We start from the raw sequence: 20,128 nt of genomic DNA, 5'->3' as shown, positions 1-20,128 counted from the left end.
CAAAATTCCTTCCTAAAGTAATTTCTCCCTTTCATCTCAATCAGTCTGTAGAGTTGCCAATATTCTTCTCGCAACCACAAACTGTCGCAGAAAGGGCTCTTCATACACTAGACGTCAAAAGAGCACTCCTTTATTATATTGACAGAACAAAATCTTTTCACAAAACTCAACAACTTTTTGTGTGCTTCTCACCACCACATAAAGGCAACCCCATATCTAAAGCTGGAATTGCAAGGTGGATTGTCAAATGCATACAAATTTGCTACCAGAAAGCAACACGTACAATATCTATTCCCCCTAAAGCCCACTCTACTAGGAAAATAGGGGCTTCAATGGCTTTCTTAGGGAACATTCCCTTAGAGGACATCTGCAGAGCTGCTACATGGTCTACACCGCACACATTCACAAAACACTATTGTGTAGATCTGCAAACAAAACAACAAGCTAGTGTGGGCCAGACTGTACTCAAAACACTGTTTCAAACAACTGCAACAGATACTGGTGGTCGCCGCTAGGTGTGGGTACTGCTATACAATCTATGCACAGTGTGTGATCTGCAGCTCATGTGCCTCGATCGGAAAATACTACTTACCAGTATGCATCTGTTCTTGGCATGTAGAGCTGCAGATTCACACACGCCCACCCGCCTCCCCGGCTACCTTTATCTGTTCCAGTACTATCTTATTTAGATACAGCATACATGGGCATCTTTTATGTTTCTCACAAAACTCCATCATTTCCCTCACTGGCGAAAAAACAATCTGAGGATGGAGCCGATGCTCATGCGCACTGTAGTCCAAAGGAGGAGTCACCTATCTGGTGACTTCTAAAGACTTTTTCAGGACAACAACAAAGTGCAAACCTCCTTGCTCAACACCAGATGGCGATCTATGCATAGTGTGTGAATCTGCAGCTCTACATGCCAAGAACAGATGCACACTGGTAAGTAGCATTTTCCATATTTTACACAGGGCCTGATTGCGATCTTGGCAGTCGGGTTACTCAGTGACGGATGTCCTGTCCTCCGAAATATAAATAGCATTCTATCCTATCGGATTTATATTGTGGTGGGCGGGATATCCGTCACCGTTGTGTCCATCAAAGGGGGCGCTCGAGAACAAGAGGAGACAAACGCATGTTCATTCATTCATTGATAAATGTGATGGTGTGTGATGAGTCTGCACAAAACGTGGCAGAAGCTTAAAAGAATTAGGGCCTGGTTCAGATGTTGGTGGATAGAAGACTCCGTCACAAAGTTAATCTTTGATTTGCTAATAACTCTGTCAGCGTTTGATATCTCGGCCCAGATTTGGCAGAAACGTGGCCCGCTCAGCCATCGGTTAACATTTTTAAGGCTGTCCCGATTCATAGTGTGGTCACTGTTAAGAAGGGAAGGCGAAAGAAAAGTGCTCATTTGCTGGTAACATTGGCACTTCATGAGGAACCTGATAAGATTAGTGTTCGAGGCAAGTGAGCTTTAGATCACATGCTTTGCATACTCCTGCCACCTGGTATTGGTTGATGTATCAGGCCAGAGTCCAGGCCCGCACCCACAGTGTGCTCTGTACTACCGATGACCGCGCACGGCTGGTCCAGTGTCACCGGGTTGGAGGAGAGAGAATGCACCCAGAGCTTGATCAGCAAAGCTGGTGCCTGTGCACAGCTGGTTTAGTGGCATAAAGAGATGGAACAGGGCCACGCCGAATACCCAGACCTATCTGCACACCCGAAGGACGTGCACAGCTGGTTCTATGGCATCGGGTTGGACTCCCATGGGGTTGGTTCTTGGCTTGGTCCAGGCACTGTGCTCAGAGGACAGTGCCCGCAGCTGAAGGCCGTGCACAGCTTGTTCTATGGCATCGGGTTGGACTCCCATGGGGTTGGCTCTTGGCTTGGTCCAGGCTCTATGCTTAGAGGACAGTGCCCACAGCTGAAGGCCGTGCACAGCTGGTTCTATGGCATCGGGTTGGACTCCCATGGGGTTGGTTCTTGGCTTGGTCCAGGCACTGTGCTCAGAGGACAGTGCCCACAGCTGAAGGCCGTGCACAGCTGGTTCTATGGCATCGGGTTGGACTCTCCATGGGGTTCGTTCTTGGCTTGGTCCAGGCACTGTGCTCAGAGGACAGTGCCCACAGCTGAAGGCCGTGCACAGCTGGTTCTATGGCATCGGGTTGGACTCCCATGGGGATTGGTTCTTGGCTTGGTCCAGGCACTGTGCTCAGAGGACAGTGCCCACAGCTGAGGGCCGCGCACAGCTGGTTCTATGGCATCGGGTTGGACTCCCATGGGGTTGGCTCTTGGCTTGGTCCAGGCACTGTGCTCAGAGGACAGTGCCCACAGCTGAGGGCCGCGCACAGCTGGTTCTATGGCATCGGGTTGGACTCCCATGGGGATTGGTTCTTGGCTTGGTCCAGGCACTGTGCTCAGAGGACAATGCCCACAGCTGAGGGCCGTGCACATCTGGTTTAGAGGCACGAGGCTGCTGCGGAGACTGAGTGTAGGCCAGCCCCTACTCCCAGCCCCCCATATACATTATTTTAAAAAGTTAGAATAACTAAGCACTTACAAATAGTGTATGTTCGCCGTTCACATGATGGGTTTGACTCATGCAAATGTGCACATCCAAAGGTCGTGTGCATCTAGTTCAGTGTTCTAGCAGATGGCTTATTACCCGGCTGTAGGGCTTGTTTTCCAAGAGCACTGTCCAGAGGCACAAAAGCTGGTGCAGGGCAATAGGCTAGGCCTTGTGTCTCAGCCTGCTGTGCACAGTGAGAAGTGCCTTGCGTCTCAGCCTGCTGTGCACAGTGAGACGCGCCTTGTGTCTCAGCCTGCTGTGCACAGTGAGACGCGCCTTGTGTCTCAGCCTGCTGTGCACAGTGAGACGCGCCTTGCGTCTCAGCCTGCTGTGCACGCGTCTTGCGTCTCAGCCTGCTGTGCACAGTGAGACGCGCCTTGCGTCTCAGCCTGCTGTGCACAGTGAGACGCGCCTTGCGTCTCAGCCTGCTGTGCACAGTGAGACACGCCTTGCGTCTCAGCCTGCTGTGCACAGTGAGACGCGCCTTGCGTCTCAGCCTGCTGTGCACAGTGAGACGCGCCTTGCGTCTCAGCCTGCTGTGCACAATGAGAAGCGCCTTGCGTCTCAGCCTGCTGTGCACAGTGAGACGCGCCTTGCTTCTCAACCTGCTGTGCACAGTGAGATGCTAGGCTCTACAGAGGTCCTGCAGCAGCATGGCAGCCATGCACAGTGGGGATTGGTCTCGCGGTGCATTGGCTGCACAGGAGGTTGCCTCTGTAGACCCTGCAGTGACTCCCCCTCCCCAACCTGGGCCAGAGCCAAAGGTCTGTGAAAACATACAGTGTGTTACTGTTTAGGAAAGAGAGTATAGCTACTTATTAATGCACTGTTACGAAAATAATTCAAGCTTTCCACAGGTTCGTACTGATTATGAAATCTATCTTAAGACTACATTACCACAGTAGCTATGAGAAGCCTTATGGCGTGGCACATGGATGCACTCATTCTAAAGAGCCTTATGGCGTGGCACATGGATGCACTCATTCTAAAGAGCCTTATGGCGTGGCACATGGATGCACTCATTCTAAAGAGCCTTATGGCGTGGCACATGGATGCACTCGTTCTAAAGAGCCTTATGGCGTGGCACATGGATGCACTCATTTTAAAGAGCCTTATGGCGTGGCACATGGATGCACTCATTCTAAAGAGCCTTATGGCGTGGCACATGGATGCACTCATTCTAAAGAGCCTTATGGCGTGGCACATGGATGCACTCATTTTAAAGAGCCTTATGGCGTGGCACATGGATGCACTCATTTTAAAGAGCCTTATGGCGTGGCACATGGATGCACTCATTCTAAATAGCCTTATGGCGTGGCACATGGATGCACTCATTTTAAAGAGCCTTATGGCGTGGCACATGGATGCACTCATTCTAAAGAGCCTTATGTCGTGGCACATGGATGCACTCATTTTAAAGAGCCTTATGGCGTGGCACATGGATGCACTCATTCTAAAGAGCCTTATGGTGTGGCACATGGATGCACTCATTCTAAAGAGCCTTATGGCGTGGCACATGGATGCACTCATTCTAAAGAGCCTTATGGCGTGGCACATGGATGCACTCATTTTAAAGAGCCTTATGGCGTGGCACATGGATGCACTCGTTCTAAAGAGCCTTATGGCGTGGCACATGGATGCACTCATTTTAAAGAGCCTTATGGCGTGGCACATGGATGCACTCATTTTAAAGAGCCTTATGGCGTGGCACATGGATGCACTCATTCTAAATAGCCTTATGGCGTGGCACATGGATGCACTCATTTTAAAGAGCCTTATGGCGTGGCACATGGATGCACTCATTTTAAAGAGCCTTATGGCGTGGCACATGGATGCACTCATTCTAAATAGCCTTATGGCGTGGCACATGGATGCACTCATTTTAAAGAGCCTTATGGCGTGGCACATGGATGCACTCATTCTAAAGAGCCTTATGGCGTGGCACATGGATGCACTCGTTTTAAAGAGCCTTATGGCGTGGCACATGGATGCACTCATTCTAAATAGCCTTATGGCGTGGCACATGGATGCAATCATTTTAAAGAGCCTTATGGCGTGGCACATGGATGCACTCATTTTAAAGAGCCTTATGGCGTGGCACATGGATGCACTCGTTCTAAAGAGCCTTATGGCGTGGCACATGGATGCACTCATTCTAAAGAGCCTTATGGCGTGGCACATGGATGCACTCATTCTAAAGAGCCTTACTGTGTTGCATGTCCATGTACTAAATTTGAAACATGTTTTACCAATACACATTGTTGCACTAATTCTAAAAAGCCTTTTAGCGTTGCACTTTGATGCACTAATTCCAACAAGTGTTACTGTGTTGCACATTGATGTACCAGCTATGAAAGAATTGTGTACTGATTCTAAAGCATTACTGTGTTGCACGTTGATAGATGAGCTTGAGACATTGATGGACGTGCACGTGGCATGTACCGTATTCCCAATCCCTCTCTGTTTCTCCTGGTCTGGTTCTCTGCTCCATACACTGACAATCCTCTTGTTTTCTTCAGATCTACCTGAGCCGCCCGTCCGTCTGTCCACAAGCCCTCTATGAGGTGATGCTCAGCTGCTGGTGTCGCGACGCCAAGGACCGGCCGTCCTTCCAGCAGATCCACCAGTTCCTGATGGAAGACGCTATGAACATGGTGTAACTCCTGCAAGTGGGCAGCCCCGGGATAGTCCCTTCGGGCATGGTCGCCGTCCCGGGCATTATGGAGAGATAATATCCACGGACTCTCCCACGACCCCCTGACTGAATCTCTGCTTGAACTTTCCTAGCAGTAGCTGTAGAACCTTCTAGATCTCTTGCTAGTAGGATGCCCTCCGGGGCTCAAGAGATATGCACTGGACCTTGCCAGACGTGTGGTTGGACCAGTCGCCCGCCACCTGCTGTGGTGCTTTGAGGCACGGAAACCTACTGTGTATCTTAACTCTGCTGGGAACACTGGAAATATAGTGTGGGATCACTGGAAAATATATTTACACCTCATGAAGTCATACATGTGCGTGCTCTGAGAAAGGGTGGCCTAGGTGGTGGGATCTATAAGAAGCCCACCCAGCAGGGGCTTGGGGTGTCCAACCCTTGGGGCGCTGTTCTTAATCTGCTGTATTTTCCTGTCTCTAAAACTGGAAGCCCCAGGGCCTTGTGTGAGCAGCTAACAGAAAGAAACTGGAATGTGATGCCCCAAGGAAACCCCTACCCCCCTTCTGACCCCCAACACTGCCCCACCGGGTGCTTCTCATACTGAGAATCATTCAGTCTCCTGGAGCCCAAACACGCGGGACCTACTGATTCCTTCAAGCTTCACATGTTGTACAAGCACTGGATGTAAATATAATGAAAGTCTGGCTGGGTGACAGGTCGTGCAGGCTGGGGGGAGAGGTAGCAGATAAAGATGAGGGGACCTGGGCGGTTGGTGGAGTATAAGTCGAGCACTGGCATCATTTCCTGGGTTCGGAGTGTCGCGGTGCCATCAGGATCTGCTGCACCAAAACTGTGCCTCACTGTAGAGATTTGATGGCGCAGCCAATGAAACAGGCCATGCACAGTGCAGAAGCGTGCTTCTCTTGAAAGACGTTTGTGTGCGGTGGACTTATGTAATGCCTGAAGCGAGCTGCTCCTGACTGACCTTAGCGTGCCGCGAACACATGTATCACCTCAAGCGTGCTGATCCTGAAAGACCTTAGCGTGCCGTGGGCACATGTAACACCTCGAGCGGGCTGTTCCTGAAAGACCTTAGCTTGCCGTGGGCACATGTAACACCTCAAGCGTGCTGATCCTGAAAGACCTTAGCGTGCCATGGGCACATGTAACACCTCAAGCGTGCTGATCCTGAAATACCATAGCGTGCCATGGACACATGTAACACCTCAAGTGTGCTGATCCTGAAATACCATAGCATGTCGTGGGCACAAGTAACGTCTGAAGCGCGCTGCTCCTGAATGACCTTAGCGTGCCATGGACACATGTAGTGGCTGAAGCGCGCTGCTCTTGAAAGACCTTAGCGTGCCGTAGGCACATGTAACACCTCAAGCGTGCTGATCCTGAAATACCATAGCATGTCGTGGGCACAAGTAACGTCTGAAGCGCGCTGCTCCTGAATGACCTTAGCGTGCCATGGACACATGTAGTGGCTGAAGCGCGCTGCTCTTGAAAGACCTTAGCGTGCCGTAGGCACATGTAACACCTCAAGCGTGCTGATCCTAATCAATCAATCAATCATAACACTTGTATAGCCCGCTACTCACCCGGGAGGGTCTCAAGGCGCTTGGGGGAGGGGGTCCGCTACTGCTCGATCAGCCAGGTCTTGAGTTGTCTCCTAAAAGCCCTTAGCATGCTGGGGGCACATGTAACGTCTGAAGCGTGCTGATCCTGAATGACCGTAGCATGCCGTGGGCACAAGTAACGTCTGAAGCGCGCTACTCTTGAAAGACCTTAGAGTGCCGTAGGCACATGTAACACCTCAAGCGTGCTGATCCTAAAAGCCCTTAGCATGCTGTGCACACATGTATCGTCTGAAGCGTGCTGCTCCTGAATGATCTTAGCGTGCCATGGGCATATGTAACGCCTGAAGCGTGCTGCTCCTGAATGATCTTAGCGTGCCACAGGCATATGTAACGCCTGAAGTGTGTCAAAAAAACTTACTAACTAAACCCAGCACTGTGACATGCCCCCCCCCCCCCCCCCCCCTCCGGGTGTTAATCTGGTCACTGGAGCAGCTCTTTGGGGGCAGGAAGGAAGGGTACCAGGAGGAGAGGCCTCTTGATACTCCGGTGCTTGACATCAGCCCCCACCTGCACTGTTGCCTCATCACCAGCACAGGCGGGGCATTCAGCTGGCCTCCTGGCTAAGGCGCTTGGCATTGTGCCCTGGTAGAGCTCTGAGCATCTGGGGCACAGGGATCATGATGGCATCAGAATGTGAGGCCACGACTGCCTTGAAGATGGCCTGCCGCCTGTGCAAGATCACACAAGTGCTCGATCAATAGAGAGACAACTAATAATGATGCATTTGGTGAGTAAACCAGCAGGGAGGGGGACAGAGGATGGTTCCTGACACCTGCCCTTAGCTGCTCTCTGCCTGGCCAATCAGCTGCTGTTCCTGAATATTCTCAGGTGGGCACCTGAACTGGAGCGATGACACGCCCTATAAGGCCATAGCAGGCCAACCTCGCCTTTGGCCAGCATAGGCTCCTGGCTTGGACTAGCTGAACGCACAGGGGCACGCCAGCTGGGCTTGGACTAGCAGAACCCACAGGGGCACTCCAGCTTGGACTAGCAGAACACACAGGGGCACTCCAGCTGGGCTTGGACTAGCAGAACACACAGGGGCACTCCAGCTGGGCTTGGACTAGCAGAACACACAGGGGCACGCCAGCTGGGCTTGGACTAGCAGAACACACAGGGGCACGCCAGCTGGGCTTGGACTAGCAGAACACACAGGGGCACTCCAGCTGGGCTTGGACTAGCAGAACACACAGGGGCACGCCAGCTGGGCTTGGACTAGCAGAACACACAGGGGCTAGCCAGCTGGGCTTGGACTAGCAGAACACACAGGGGCACTCCAGCTGGGCTTGGACTAGCAGAACACACAGGGGCTAGCCAGCTGTGCTTGGACTAGCAGAACCCACAGCGGCACGCCAGCTGGGCTTGGACTAGCAGAATACACAGGGGCACTCCAGCTGGGCTTGGACTAGCAGAATACACAGGGGCACTCCAGCTGGGCTTGGACTAGCTGAACACACAGTGGCACTCCAGCTGGGCTTGGACTAGCTGAACTCACAGCGGCACGCCAGCTGGGCTTGGACTAGCTGAACGCACAGGGGCACGCCAGCTGGGCTTGGACTAGCAGAACCCACAGCGGCACGCCAGCTGGGCTTGGACTAGCAGAACACACAGGGCACGCCAGCTGGGCTTGGGCTAGCAGAACACACAGGGGCACGCCAGCTGGGCTTGGACTAGCTGAACACACAGGGGCACGGCAGCTAGGCTTGGACTATCAGAACGCACAGACTAGCAGAACGCACAGCGGCACTCCAGCTGGGCTTGGACCAGCAGAACCCACAGTGGCACTCCAGCTGGGCTTGGACTAGCTGAACACACAGATTAGCAGAACGCACAGGGGCACGCCAGCTGGGCTTGGACTAGCTGAACACACAGGGGCACGCCAGCTGGGCTTGGACTAGCTGAACACACAGGGGCACGCCAGCTGGGCTTGGACTAGCAGAACCCACAGCGGCACGCCAGCTGGGCTTGGACTAGCAGAACCCACAGCGGCACTCCAGCTGGGCTTGGACCAGCAGAACCCACAGTGGCACGCCAGCTGGGCTTGGACGAGCTGAACACACAGGGGCACGCCAGCTGGGCTTGAACTAGCAGAACGCACAGACTAGCAGAACGCACAGGGTCACTCCAGCTGGGCTTGGACCAGCAGAACCCACAGTGGCACTCCAGCTGGGCTTGGACCAGCAGAACCCACAGTGGCACTCCAGCTGGGCTTGGACCAGCAGAACGCACAGCGGCACTCCAGCTGGGCTTGGACAAGCAGAACGCACAGCGGCACTCCAGTTTTGGATGCTCTGATCCAGGCTCTTGGCTTGGATTGCGTGTGTGGCCCTCTCTGGAAGGCCTACCCTGGGGTGCCCATGAGTTAATGTGAGTTTGTCGCTCACAGACGAGCTCGAGCCCTGTCTGTGATCAGCTCCATAAACTCTGCTGATGTATCGGTGAGTTCATGGGTCTGGGGTAGGCCCCCCTGGGGTCTGCGTCTTATTGGGCTCAGACAGACTCCTGACTTGAGCATAAGTCCATGGCAGTGGGACTCTGATGGGTCCGGTGGCTCTGTGGACTAATGCATCCATTGTAGGGGGCAGTGTTTGACCCCATGGCCACAGGTTCAAATCCCGGTGGGTCCACTCAGCCTTTCATCCTTCTGAGGTCAATAAAATGAGTACTGTTGAGTTGGGTAACAATAAACATGTTATTCAGCGCCGCGATACCCTTCGGGGTGAACATGTGCTTTACAAATACACGTTATGTTAATGGGGTTGACTTCCTATGGGGCTCCCACAGACTTGTTGGCACTGGAGTCGGGCGCCTTTGAATCAGCTTCATATCGGCTCCTGCAGACTCCCGGCTGGGGGTGAGTCCATGGCACTGGAGAAGGGCCCCATGGGGTCTCCTTCTCACACAGGCCCCTTAGCAGGGCCTGTACCTCAGACCGCAAACGGTTCTGTTTCAGTGTCTTAGACCTAAGCGTGGTGTTGTATGGGATTCTGCTAGCCTCTGCTTCTCCTGGCCTGTCACAAAGTGAATCTCTGGTCACCCGAGCCAGAAGTGCCGCAGATGTGTCCCGTTGCTGGCGATGGGACGTACAAGGATATGGTGAATGGTGTTGGGTTTTATCTTTATTTTGTATTATTTCTTCTGGAAAGTTGGTGCTGGTGGTCGCCCGAATAGGTAGGAGCAGAAATGAAAAAGTATTGCCAGTTACAGCTGGGACAGACTGGCCAGGGGCTCTCCCTTTGCCCATTCAGTCCTTGGTCTCTCTCTGCCGGTCTTGACTCCTGAGATGAGCCCTACTGTCCTTCATTGGGATGCCAAGGGTAGGCGTGGCCTCAGTTACGTCACTGCTGGAGAAAGAGTCCTTCGTCGACAGAAATGCTGTGCACTGCTCTGACCAAAGCATGGGCTGCACGTGGACATCAGAGCGGGAGATGAGTGAGCATGGGAGAGAGGGGAAGAGAGCGAGAATGAGTGAGGGAAAGAGAGCGAAAATGAGCGAAAGAGAGGCTGAGAGCGAGAATGAGTGAAAGAGAGGCTGAGAGCGAGAATGAGCAAAAGAGAGGCTGAGAGCGAGAATGAGTGAGAGAGAATGAGTGAAAGAGAGGCTGAGAGCGAGAATGAGCGAAAGAGAGGCTGAGAGCGGGAATGAGTGAAAGAGAGGATGAGAGCGAGAATGAGCGAAAGAGAGAGAATGAGTGAAAGAGCGGCTGAGAGCGAGAATGAGCGAAAGAGAAAGAATGAGTGAAAGAGAGGCTCAGAGCGAGAATGAGTGAAAGAGAGAATGAGTGAAAGAGAGGCTGAGAGCGAGAATGAGCAAAAGAGAGGCTGAGAGCGAGAATGAGTGAAAGAGAGAGAATGAGTGAAAGAGAGGCTGAGAGCGAGAATGAGCGAAAGAGAGGCTGAGAGTGAGAATGAGTGAAAGAGAGGATGAGAGCGAGAATGAGCGAAAGAGAGAGAATGAGTGAAAGAGAGGCTGAGAGCGAAAATGAGCGAAAGAGAGGCTGAGAGCGAGAATGAGTGAAAGAGAGAATGAGTGAAAGAGAGGCTGAGAGCGAGAATGAGCAAAAGAGAGGCTGAGAGCGAGAATGAGTGAAAGAGAGAGAATGAGTGAAAGAGAGCCTGAGAGCGAGAATGAGCGAAAGAGAGGCTGAGAGTGAGAATGAGTGAAAGAGAGGATGAGAGCGAGAATGAGCGAAAGAGAGAGAATGAGTGAAAGAGCGGCTGAGAGCGAGAATGAGCGAAAGAGAAAGAATGAGTGAAAGAGAGGCTCAGAGCGAGAATGAGCGAAAGAGAGATAATGAGTGAAAGAGAGGCTGAGCGAGAATGAGTGAAAGAGAGGATGAGAGCGAGAATCAGCGAAAGAGAGAGAATGAGTGAAAGAGGCTGAGAGCGAGAATGACTGAAAGAGAGGATGAGAGCGAGAAGGAGCGAAAGAGAGTGAGAGCGAGAATGAGCGAAAGAGAGCAAGAGAGCCAGCGCAGAGATCAAGGATGGGAGGAAACAGGAGAAAGAAAGAAAAAGGAGAGTGCAGGAGAGCAAGACAAAGTGTGTGCAAAAGCATGCGTGAGAGAAAAAGGATAAACACTGAGAAGGGAGACAGAAGAAGCGAGAGAAAGATCGTCTGTAAAAACTAAACGAGGAGTGTGTTATGTTTGTTTTTTATGTTTCGTTATGTTTATGTTATGTTTATTTGCAATGTGCACCATCACCCATCACCCGCGAGGGTATCCTGGCGCTGAGCATGTGTGTGTGCTTAGCTCTGCCTAGGGTAGGTTAGTTAATCACACATGAGTATCCAGGTGCTGAGCGAGTGTGTGGGCCTAGCCCTGCCTGGGGTGGGTTAGCTAATCGAAAAGCCAGGTCTTCAGCTTCTTGTGGAATTCAGGAAGAGCGGAGGCTCTGCTGTGGAGCGGGCGGGCGGCCGCCCCATACTTTATGAAAATGTAAGAGAAAGCGTATCCTCCTGATCTTGTTCTGTGTGTCTGTGGTCTCTGTGCGTGCATGAGATTGGGAGTTAAAGAAAGAGAATGGGTGTGAAGAGGTGACCGAGTGAATGTTGAAGAGCTACAGAAGCGAGATAAAAGAGTGCAATTAAAACTGTGTCATTTGGCTGAAGTTGAGCAAATGAGGAGACAAAAGAAGCAACTGAGGGAGAGACTGGTGAGAGGAGGTAAGAAACAGCGGGTCAGAGGTGGAAGCGTCTGAGATCATGAAAGGAAGAAGAAAGAAGGGAAATAAAAGGCAGAAAGGAGAGTGAGAGACAGATCCTGGGGCGATGCAGTGATGGACTGAGAGGAGCGCAGGGCCTGGGCGGGACAGCTGGCACATCACAAGAGGCAGAGGGTAGTGCCAGTCTGTAATGCCCCTGTTCCACCCTCTACTACTGACTCCCTGTGCCATCTTCTGATGGTGCCCTGGGCAGGCATCCTGCACCCCTGTGCCAGCCTCTTGCCCCTCTTTGCCAGTCTGTACTGGCCCCGTCCCACCTTCTACTACAGACTCCCTGTGCCACCTTCTGATGGCTCCCTGTGCTGGCATCCTGCCCCCCTGTGCCAGCCTCTTGCCCCCTTGTGCCAGTCTCTACTGCCCCTCGGTGCCCGCCTCTGTTGCTCCCTGTGCCAGTCTAGGAAGCCTGGCGTGTGCCAGGCATGTTGTAATGTATTCTGTTCACCTCACATTTTGTTATTTGATTTTTGGATGTTACACCTGCTGATGTTTGTATTTGTTTCTTAAGACCCCGGATGTGTACATATTTGAGATGGAAAGAGTAAGATTTTGACTTTAATATATGATGCTGTTCTTCGCTGTGCCTCCCCCACCCCATGGTGTTAATAAAGCTTAGTGTTTTCTTTAACCTGCTGTTGTTTCCTTTCTCACATCTCTTCATCTTTCTTCTGTTAGTCCACAGGGAGAGAAATTATTATTTCACTTGTTCACCTGTGTTTTATCAGACCCTGGGAGAGCTGAGGAGAATGATTCTTTCTGTTCGCCTTTGTTCACGTGTCTAGCCCAAAACTAACAGACTGACCCACATACACACCCCAGTAAGAACGACACACACTCAAAGCACCGAATACACCCTCTTCGGACCTCCACGCTCGAGACATTGCACACCTCATCACCTACCACAGCATTGACACGCTCTTGAGCACAGAAACATGGCTCTGCGCCACATCATCGCACATCCTACGTGTCCAATCCGCAGGATGGAGCATCCATAGTGCAGACGCCACACGAAAGAAGGGAGGGACTCTCGCCTCAATCCTCAAGCCGCCCTGGTCCTTGACCCTAGGCAAGCAAGCAACACTTGCTTCTGTCATCCCACTATCCACAACTCAGCCCACCGTAGACTCTAGCATCCATAGTGCTGTAGTGTAGTTTCTATATTCCCAGTAGGCTCTTCACATTGGAATAACATATACTATAGGTTCGAGGCATGTGGGCTGCTGAATTCATATCTGTGCATAGATCGCCGCCTAGTGTTGGGTCCGGATGATTGCACATTGTTGTCCTGGAAGAGTCTTCGAAGTATCACAAGATAGGTGGCTCCTCCCCTGGACTACAGTGCGCATGGGCATCGACTCCATCCTCAGATTGTTTTTTTCCGCCATTGGTTTCGGATGCATATTTGTTAACTCAAGTTCGGAATCGATAAAAACTTTCCTTTTGGCCAAAAGGCCTTTAGTTATCGTCGGTATTGTCTTGCGATCGGTGCCCAGTTCTTGTTCCAGCTCAGTTCCCGAGCCGGACATCCAGAGGACCCGCGTGGCTTTCGGCACTGAAGGCCCGGTCGACGCCAGAGGCCTTATTGACGAACCATCATGGAACGGAGCCCGTTCAAGAGATGTCCCGTTTGCAACTCCAAATATCCTCACATCGATGTCCACCCGGTGTGCAACAAGTGTCTGTCTCCGGATCACGATGAAGCCAGCTGTATGGCTTGTTCTCGTTTCCGCTCCAAGAAGACGATTCGACTTCGACGCGCAGCGCGCAAGGAGGCCCAGCAGACGGCACCTGACCCGGTGAACATTTTCGATACCGAAGAGGATGAGGGAGTCGAGCAGGAAGTTCGAGAGAACCTGTCTGATCCTGCATCAGAGATCGACTCCAGTTACGACGCTGATGTTGAAATGGTCGATAATGAAGACGTCGTCGACGAGGTAGGAGACAACGATGTGGCCTTTGGGGCCATGGAAGATAGCTTGAGCGAGGAGCTAGGCCCAACCGTTGGTACGGGGGCCGAGACCAAAACACTCAATAAGGCTCAGGTCGAGGGATCGCCACATGGCCTTACCCGAGATCGTACACTTGGTTCTACAGCCTCGCCTCAAGGCCCGGCTACGGACATTTCTAACGAGCCACTGGTTGACCGATCGAAACCAAAAGAGAAAGCATCGGTGTCTACACAACCGAAAGCACTGGAAGCAAAATCGAAACCAAAAGTGCGTATTGCTTTAGTCGGCTCGAAGACCTCTGAACTGTTGGCACCAACGAAGCAAAAAAGTGTTATCGACCCGGTGAGGTCGCTAAAGGGTGTCGAGCCAAAGACTGGGACACCGAAGAAACTGGTCAAGGACGTCGACCCGAAAAAGTCGTCGCTGAAGGCCGTCGACACAGACAAAGGACTCGGAGCTCAGAAGGTTCTCGATCCTACGCGTCGACCAGACAAGGCTAGGAGCTGTACAAACCTCGAGTCCACACCTGGCGGTGGCTCGAAGGAACCCATCGAGTCGACACAGTCGTCCGCCTCCTTTTCGAAGCAGGTGTCGGAATCGCTGAAGCGCATTAAAGAAAAGGCTTCTACTGTCGGACCGAAGGATACTCCACCACCAAGGCCGATCAGTAAACCTTAAAAATCGTCGGCACCCATCCAGTTCACACTGCCGCCGAAAGTGCTACCTAAGGCCTTCGCCCCTAAGACGGCCGTCGAAGCGACCAAGAAGGTGTCCACGGGGCCGAAGCCTACAACTGCGGAAGTAGTCACAAAGCATCGACAGCCTCCGCTTGAAGAGCAGTCGAGACAATTCATCGACGCAGACACGGGCAGACTTTCTATTTACAAATGAAAGATCGGCCCTGAACAGCCTATGGAGTCATATAAAATTCCATTGAAAAAGAAGAAGGATTCTGCTACATCATCTCTTCTTGTTGAACCTATATCACCACATGGCCAAGACACTGCTCCTATCTCGCCCACTTACTCGGATGTGGAGACAGGGGAAGCTGACAATGAGGAGTTTAATTATCCTATAGACACTGATCCTGAAGATCACAATGAACCCTGGGCAGACGCTGCTGACCCAGGAGATCCACACACTGTCCCAGACAGTCATGTGTATTCTGTGAAAACCTCGCCTACTGAAGACTCTGCGGCGTTTAATGCACTTATTGAAAGGGTAGCCAAAAATCATGATGTCCAGCTCCATGCTGACCCTATTGAAGTGGATTTTTGTTTGACACCTTCTCCACCTCAGAGAGAACTGTCAAGACTCTACCAATGCTGAAGGGTGTCTTAAAACATGCTGGAGATATTTTTAAAGAGACCACGAGAACCAGGGTGATAAACCCCAGAATTGAGAAAAAATGCAAACCGGCACCTGGGGACCCTACCTACATCAAGGGACAGTTGCCGTTGGACTCTCTGGTTGTTTCCAATGCCCGGAAGAGGGCAAGCGGCCAATATCTGGCACATTTCTAACACTCAGGCACTCTTAGCCAGATATGACAGGGCCCATTACGATACACTTGAGACCCTGTTACAGCACCTGCCAGATGAATATAAAGAGGCAGCAGAGATGCTCATACAGGAAGGGAAGCTTATATCAAATGCATCTATCAAGTGTGCGCTGGACGCAGCAGACACCACGGCCTGGGCGATTAACACAAGTGTAATGTTACGGCGACATGCCTGGCTGAGAATCTCCGGTTTCAAGCCCGAGATACAAACCACCATCCTAAATCAGCCTGTTAACCCTGATCACTTGTTTGGACCAGAGGTGGACACCACCTTGGAAAAAATCAAAAAGGACACTGAGACTGCAAAGTCTATGGGGGCTCTATAGTCCCAGCAGTTCAGGGGTGGTTCTTTTTGTCGCTCAAACAATAGAGGAGTTTCCAGAGGCCAGCTGTCCCAGCAGACACAATACAGTAAAGGAGGCACGCAAACCACCTACACCAAACAAAGTAGAGGTGGCTATCGTGGAAACAGCACCAAGGGCAGAGGTCGTGGAAACAACAGCTCCTGATCCTCCGCCACTAACAAACAGTGACGCCTCGTCACTTCCCCCCGACCATACCACACCGGTCGGGGGGAGACTACAACAGTTCCTGCCAGTCTGGAAATCCATCACTACAGACAGGTGGGTGCGGAAGCTTATCCAGTACGGTTATTGTCTGGAGTTAACATCCACTCCACCCAACATACCCCCAAGACACCGTCCTATGTCCACAGAGCATTTGCACTTATTGCAGCAGGGGGTAGTCGTCATGCTGCAAAAAGGAGCCATAGAGCTTGTGCCTGTGGAGGAAAAAGGTATAGGGGTGTACTCGCTGTACTTCTTGATCCCAAAAAAGGACGGGTCCCTCAGACCCATACTGGACCTCAGGCCCCTAAACCAGTACATTCTATCAGAACACTTTCACATGCTCACATTGCAGCAGGTTCTACCGTTACTCAGTCAGGGAGATTTCCTCGCAACATTAGATCTAAAGGATGCATATTTCCATATTCGGCTACACCCATCACACAGAAAATACTTCAGGTTCACCATTCAGAATCAGCATTATCAATTCAAGGTCCTCCCTTTCGGAGTGACGACGGCACCCAGGGTGTTTACCAAGTGCCTGGCAACAGTGGCTGCACACCTACGGAGACAGAACGTTCACGTCTACCCTTATCTGGACGACTGGCTTATCGGCGAAGTCGGCCAAGTGGTGTGCCGCCCACATGTCCCACACCATTCACCTTCTTCACGATCTGGGGTTTTCACTGAATTATCCAAAGTCCCACCTTCAGTCCGCCCACGTACGGCAGTATCTGGGCGCGACAATAGATACTCTGGCTGCCAAAGCACAGCCAAATTCAGTGAGGATCAACAGCATTCAATTGCTGATACAAAAATTCAGACCACAACACTCGCTTCCGGCACGAGTGTTCATGCAGTTGATAGGCATGATGGCCTCCTGCATCTTCATAGTCCCGCACGCGAGACTACATATGCATCTGCTTCAGGAGTGCTTAGCACGTCAGTGGAATCAGGCTCACGGACAGTTGAAAGACCTAGTGTTGCTGACCGGTCGTGCATACAACTCTCTGCATTGGTGGAATCCACAAAACCTTTGCAGGGGACGACCGTTCCAAGAGCCTGTGCCACTGATTATTCTGACAACGGACGCATCTCTCCAGGGATGGGGAGCTCATGTACTCCACTACACAGTGCAGGGACTATGGACAACGCAGCAAAAGAAGATGCACATCAACCTTCTAGAACTGATGGCTATCTTCATGGCGATGAAAGCATTCAAAGTACATCTGTGCAACAAGGTCGTGTTGATCCGTACGGACAACATGACGGCCATGTACTACACCCAGAAGCAAGGAGGTACACACTCTCCACAGTTGTCTCATCTGGCTCAGAGCATGTGGAAGTGGGCCATTCAGAGGAACATCTTCCTCATGGCGGAACACCTCCCGGGCAAGGACAATCAGATGGCGGACCTGCTCAGCAGGTACAGCCACCAAATGCACGAGTGGGAGATACATCCATCAGTACTCCAGCCGTACTTCCAGCAGTGGGGTCACCCAGAGATAGACCTGTTCGCCACAAAGGAAAACGCCAAATGCCAAAGCTTTGCCGCCAGGTTCCCACACCCACAGTCGCAGGGCAATGCGATATGGATGAACTGGTCAGGCATATTTGCGTATGCTTTTCCCCAGCACCTCTAATACCGCTGGTGGCACGAAAGCTGAAGCAACACTCGATGACACTCATCCTGGTTGCTCCAACGTGGGCACGCCAACCATGGTACACCACGTTTTTAGAACTATCCGTGGTACCGCATCAAAGGCTGCACCTCACACCCAGGCTTTTGACACAGAGCCATGGCGACGTTCAGCATCCAGATCCGCAACAGCTCAACCTGGCGGTCTGGCTCCTGAGGTCTTAGAATTTGGCTACCTCAACTTGCCTCCTGACTGTATGGATATCATAAGGGAGGCGAGAAAGCCCACCACCAGAGCATGTTATGCGGCAAAATGGAAGCGGTTTGTCATTTATTGTGCAGACCACAACATCAACCCGCTAGATGCATCTACTCAAGACATCATTTGTTATCTGTTACATCTATACAAATGCAATCTGGCCTACGTTTCCATTCGTATACATTTGTCCGCAATAGCAGCTTATCTCCAAAACAGGCAGCATCTCTCGCTTTTCAGAGTGCCTGCCATTAAAGCCTTTCTGGAGGGACTCTAACGAGTTATTCCTCCCCGACACCCACCAGCTCCTGAATGGAACTTAAATGTGGTCCTCACCAGACTGATGGGTCCACCTTTTGAGCCTCTACACTCATGCGAGATTCAGTTCTTGACGTGGAAAGTGGCTTTCCTGATAGCAATCACATCGCTGCGACGAGTTAGTGAACTCCAGGCACTAACTATCAAGGAGCCATTCATACAGATTCACTCCAACAGGATGGTACTCCGCACTAACCCTAAGTTTCTTCCTAAAGTGGTTTCACAGTTCCATATCAATCAGACTATAGAACTGCCAGTGTTCTTCCAAAATCCTGAGTCAGTGGCGGAGAGAATGCTCCACACACTAGACGTCAAAAGAGCTCTAATGTACTACATAGATACGACCAAAGATTTTCGGAAAACAAAACAACTGTTTGTTGCCTTTTCGCCACAACACAAAGGCAACCCCATTTCCAAAGCAGGTATAGCCAGGTGGATCGTTAAGTGCATTCAAATTTGCTATCAAAAGCCAAGCGCACATTAACGGTTCCCCCACGGGCCCACTTCACGCGAAAGTTGGGGGCCTCCAGGGCTTTCCTTGGCAATATTCCTTTAGAAGACATATGTAGAGCAGCCACATGGTCTACCACACACACATTTACCAAACACTACTGTGTAGATGTGCACTCCAAACAGCAGGCAGCTGTAGGGCAGGCTGTTCTAAAAACACTTTTTCAAACTGCTGCAGCTGGCACAGGCGGCCGCCGCTAATGGAGGGACTGCTATGTATTCTATGCACAGATATGAATTCAGCAGCCCACATGCCTCAAACCGAATATGCTACTTACCAGTATGCATCTGTTCTTGGCATGTAGGGCTGCTGACATTCATATCGCCCGCCCTCCTCCCCGGCGCCTGTAGCGGCTGCAGCACTCAGAATTACTCTTAGCATGGTCATCACTTACTGTGTTACACCCCATCTTTGCCACAATCGCGAAAAACAATCTGAGGATGGAGTGGATGCCCATGCGCACTGTAGTCCAGGGGAGGAACCACCTATCTCGTGATACTTCAAAAACTCTTCCAGGACAACAATCAGGGGAGGAGCCACCTATCTCGTGATACTTCGAAGACTCTTCCAGGACAACAATGTGCAATCATCCGGACCCAACACTAGGCGCCGATCTATGCACAGATATGAATGTCAGCAGCCCTACATGCCAAGAACAGATGCATACTGGTAAGTAGCATATTCGTTTAGACATAGGACTGAATTCGACTAGGTCTCTATCATATATATTAAACTTAATAGTGAGTGCCAGCTAGCTCAGAGGTCACTAGAAACTTTCTCGAATAAACAAGAAGGGATTAGTTTCTGACAACCGCATAAACATGACAACTTTGTTTCCCAAGAATAAGAAATCAATCTCTAGAGTCGCGGAAACAATAGATAGCTATTTTACTCAGTCACTCGTGCATGCTTAGTTTCACCAGAGGTGATGAGAAAATAGAGAGACGGGCTTTTTCAATAAAAAGTATTTATTGAACAGTCTCCTTTCTCAAGCATAAGAAATGTACTGCTACAATAGTAATACTGGTTATAAAGTACAAGGCATATAATACAAGCAGTATTATAACAACGCCCTCGACCCCTCACAAAATGGCTTCCGTGCTGGTCACAGCACGGAGACCGCTTTACTTGTGATGGTGGAACATCTCCGTGCGAGGCTGGATGCTGGTCAAACAGCGGCGCTGATATTATTAGACCTTAGCGCCGCCTTTGACACGGTATCTCACAGCATCCT

The 20,128-nt window shown here is 51.2% G+C and overlaps 1 protein-coding gene across 1 annotated transcript in view; it reads left to right on the top strand.

Annotated features, from left to right (window-relative positions):
* DDR1 (discoidin domain receptor tyrosine kinase 1) overlaps window positions 1-12,722 on the top strand; it is a 286,593-nt gene extending 273,871 nt beyond the window's left edge. Inside the window, exons 18-20 of the mRNA XM_086920718.1 lie at window positions 5,095-6,619; window positions 7,106-7,851; window positions 8,624-12,722. Coding sequence (XP_086776844.1) covers window positions 5,095-5,235 — 141 coding nt within the window. The 3' untranslated portion in view covers window positions 5,236-6,619; window positions 7,106-7,851; window positions 8,624-12,722. The remainder of the gene's footprint in view (window positions 1-5,094; window positions 6,620-7,105; window positions 7,852-8,623) is intronic.
* The last annotated feature ends 7,406 nt before the right edge of the window (window positions 12,723-20,128 follow it).

This window comes from Lissotriton vulgaris, chromosome 5 (genome assembly GCF_964263255.1).
Source record: "Lissotriton vulgaris chromosome 5, aLisVul1.2, whole genome shotgun sequence".
Lineage (NCBI taxonomy): Eukaryota > Metazoa > Chordata > Amphibia > Caudata > Salamandridae > Lissotriton > Lissotriton vulgaris.
This window is presented reverse-complemented; position numbering and strand designations above follow the sequence as displayed.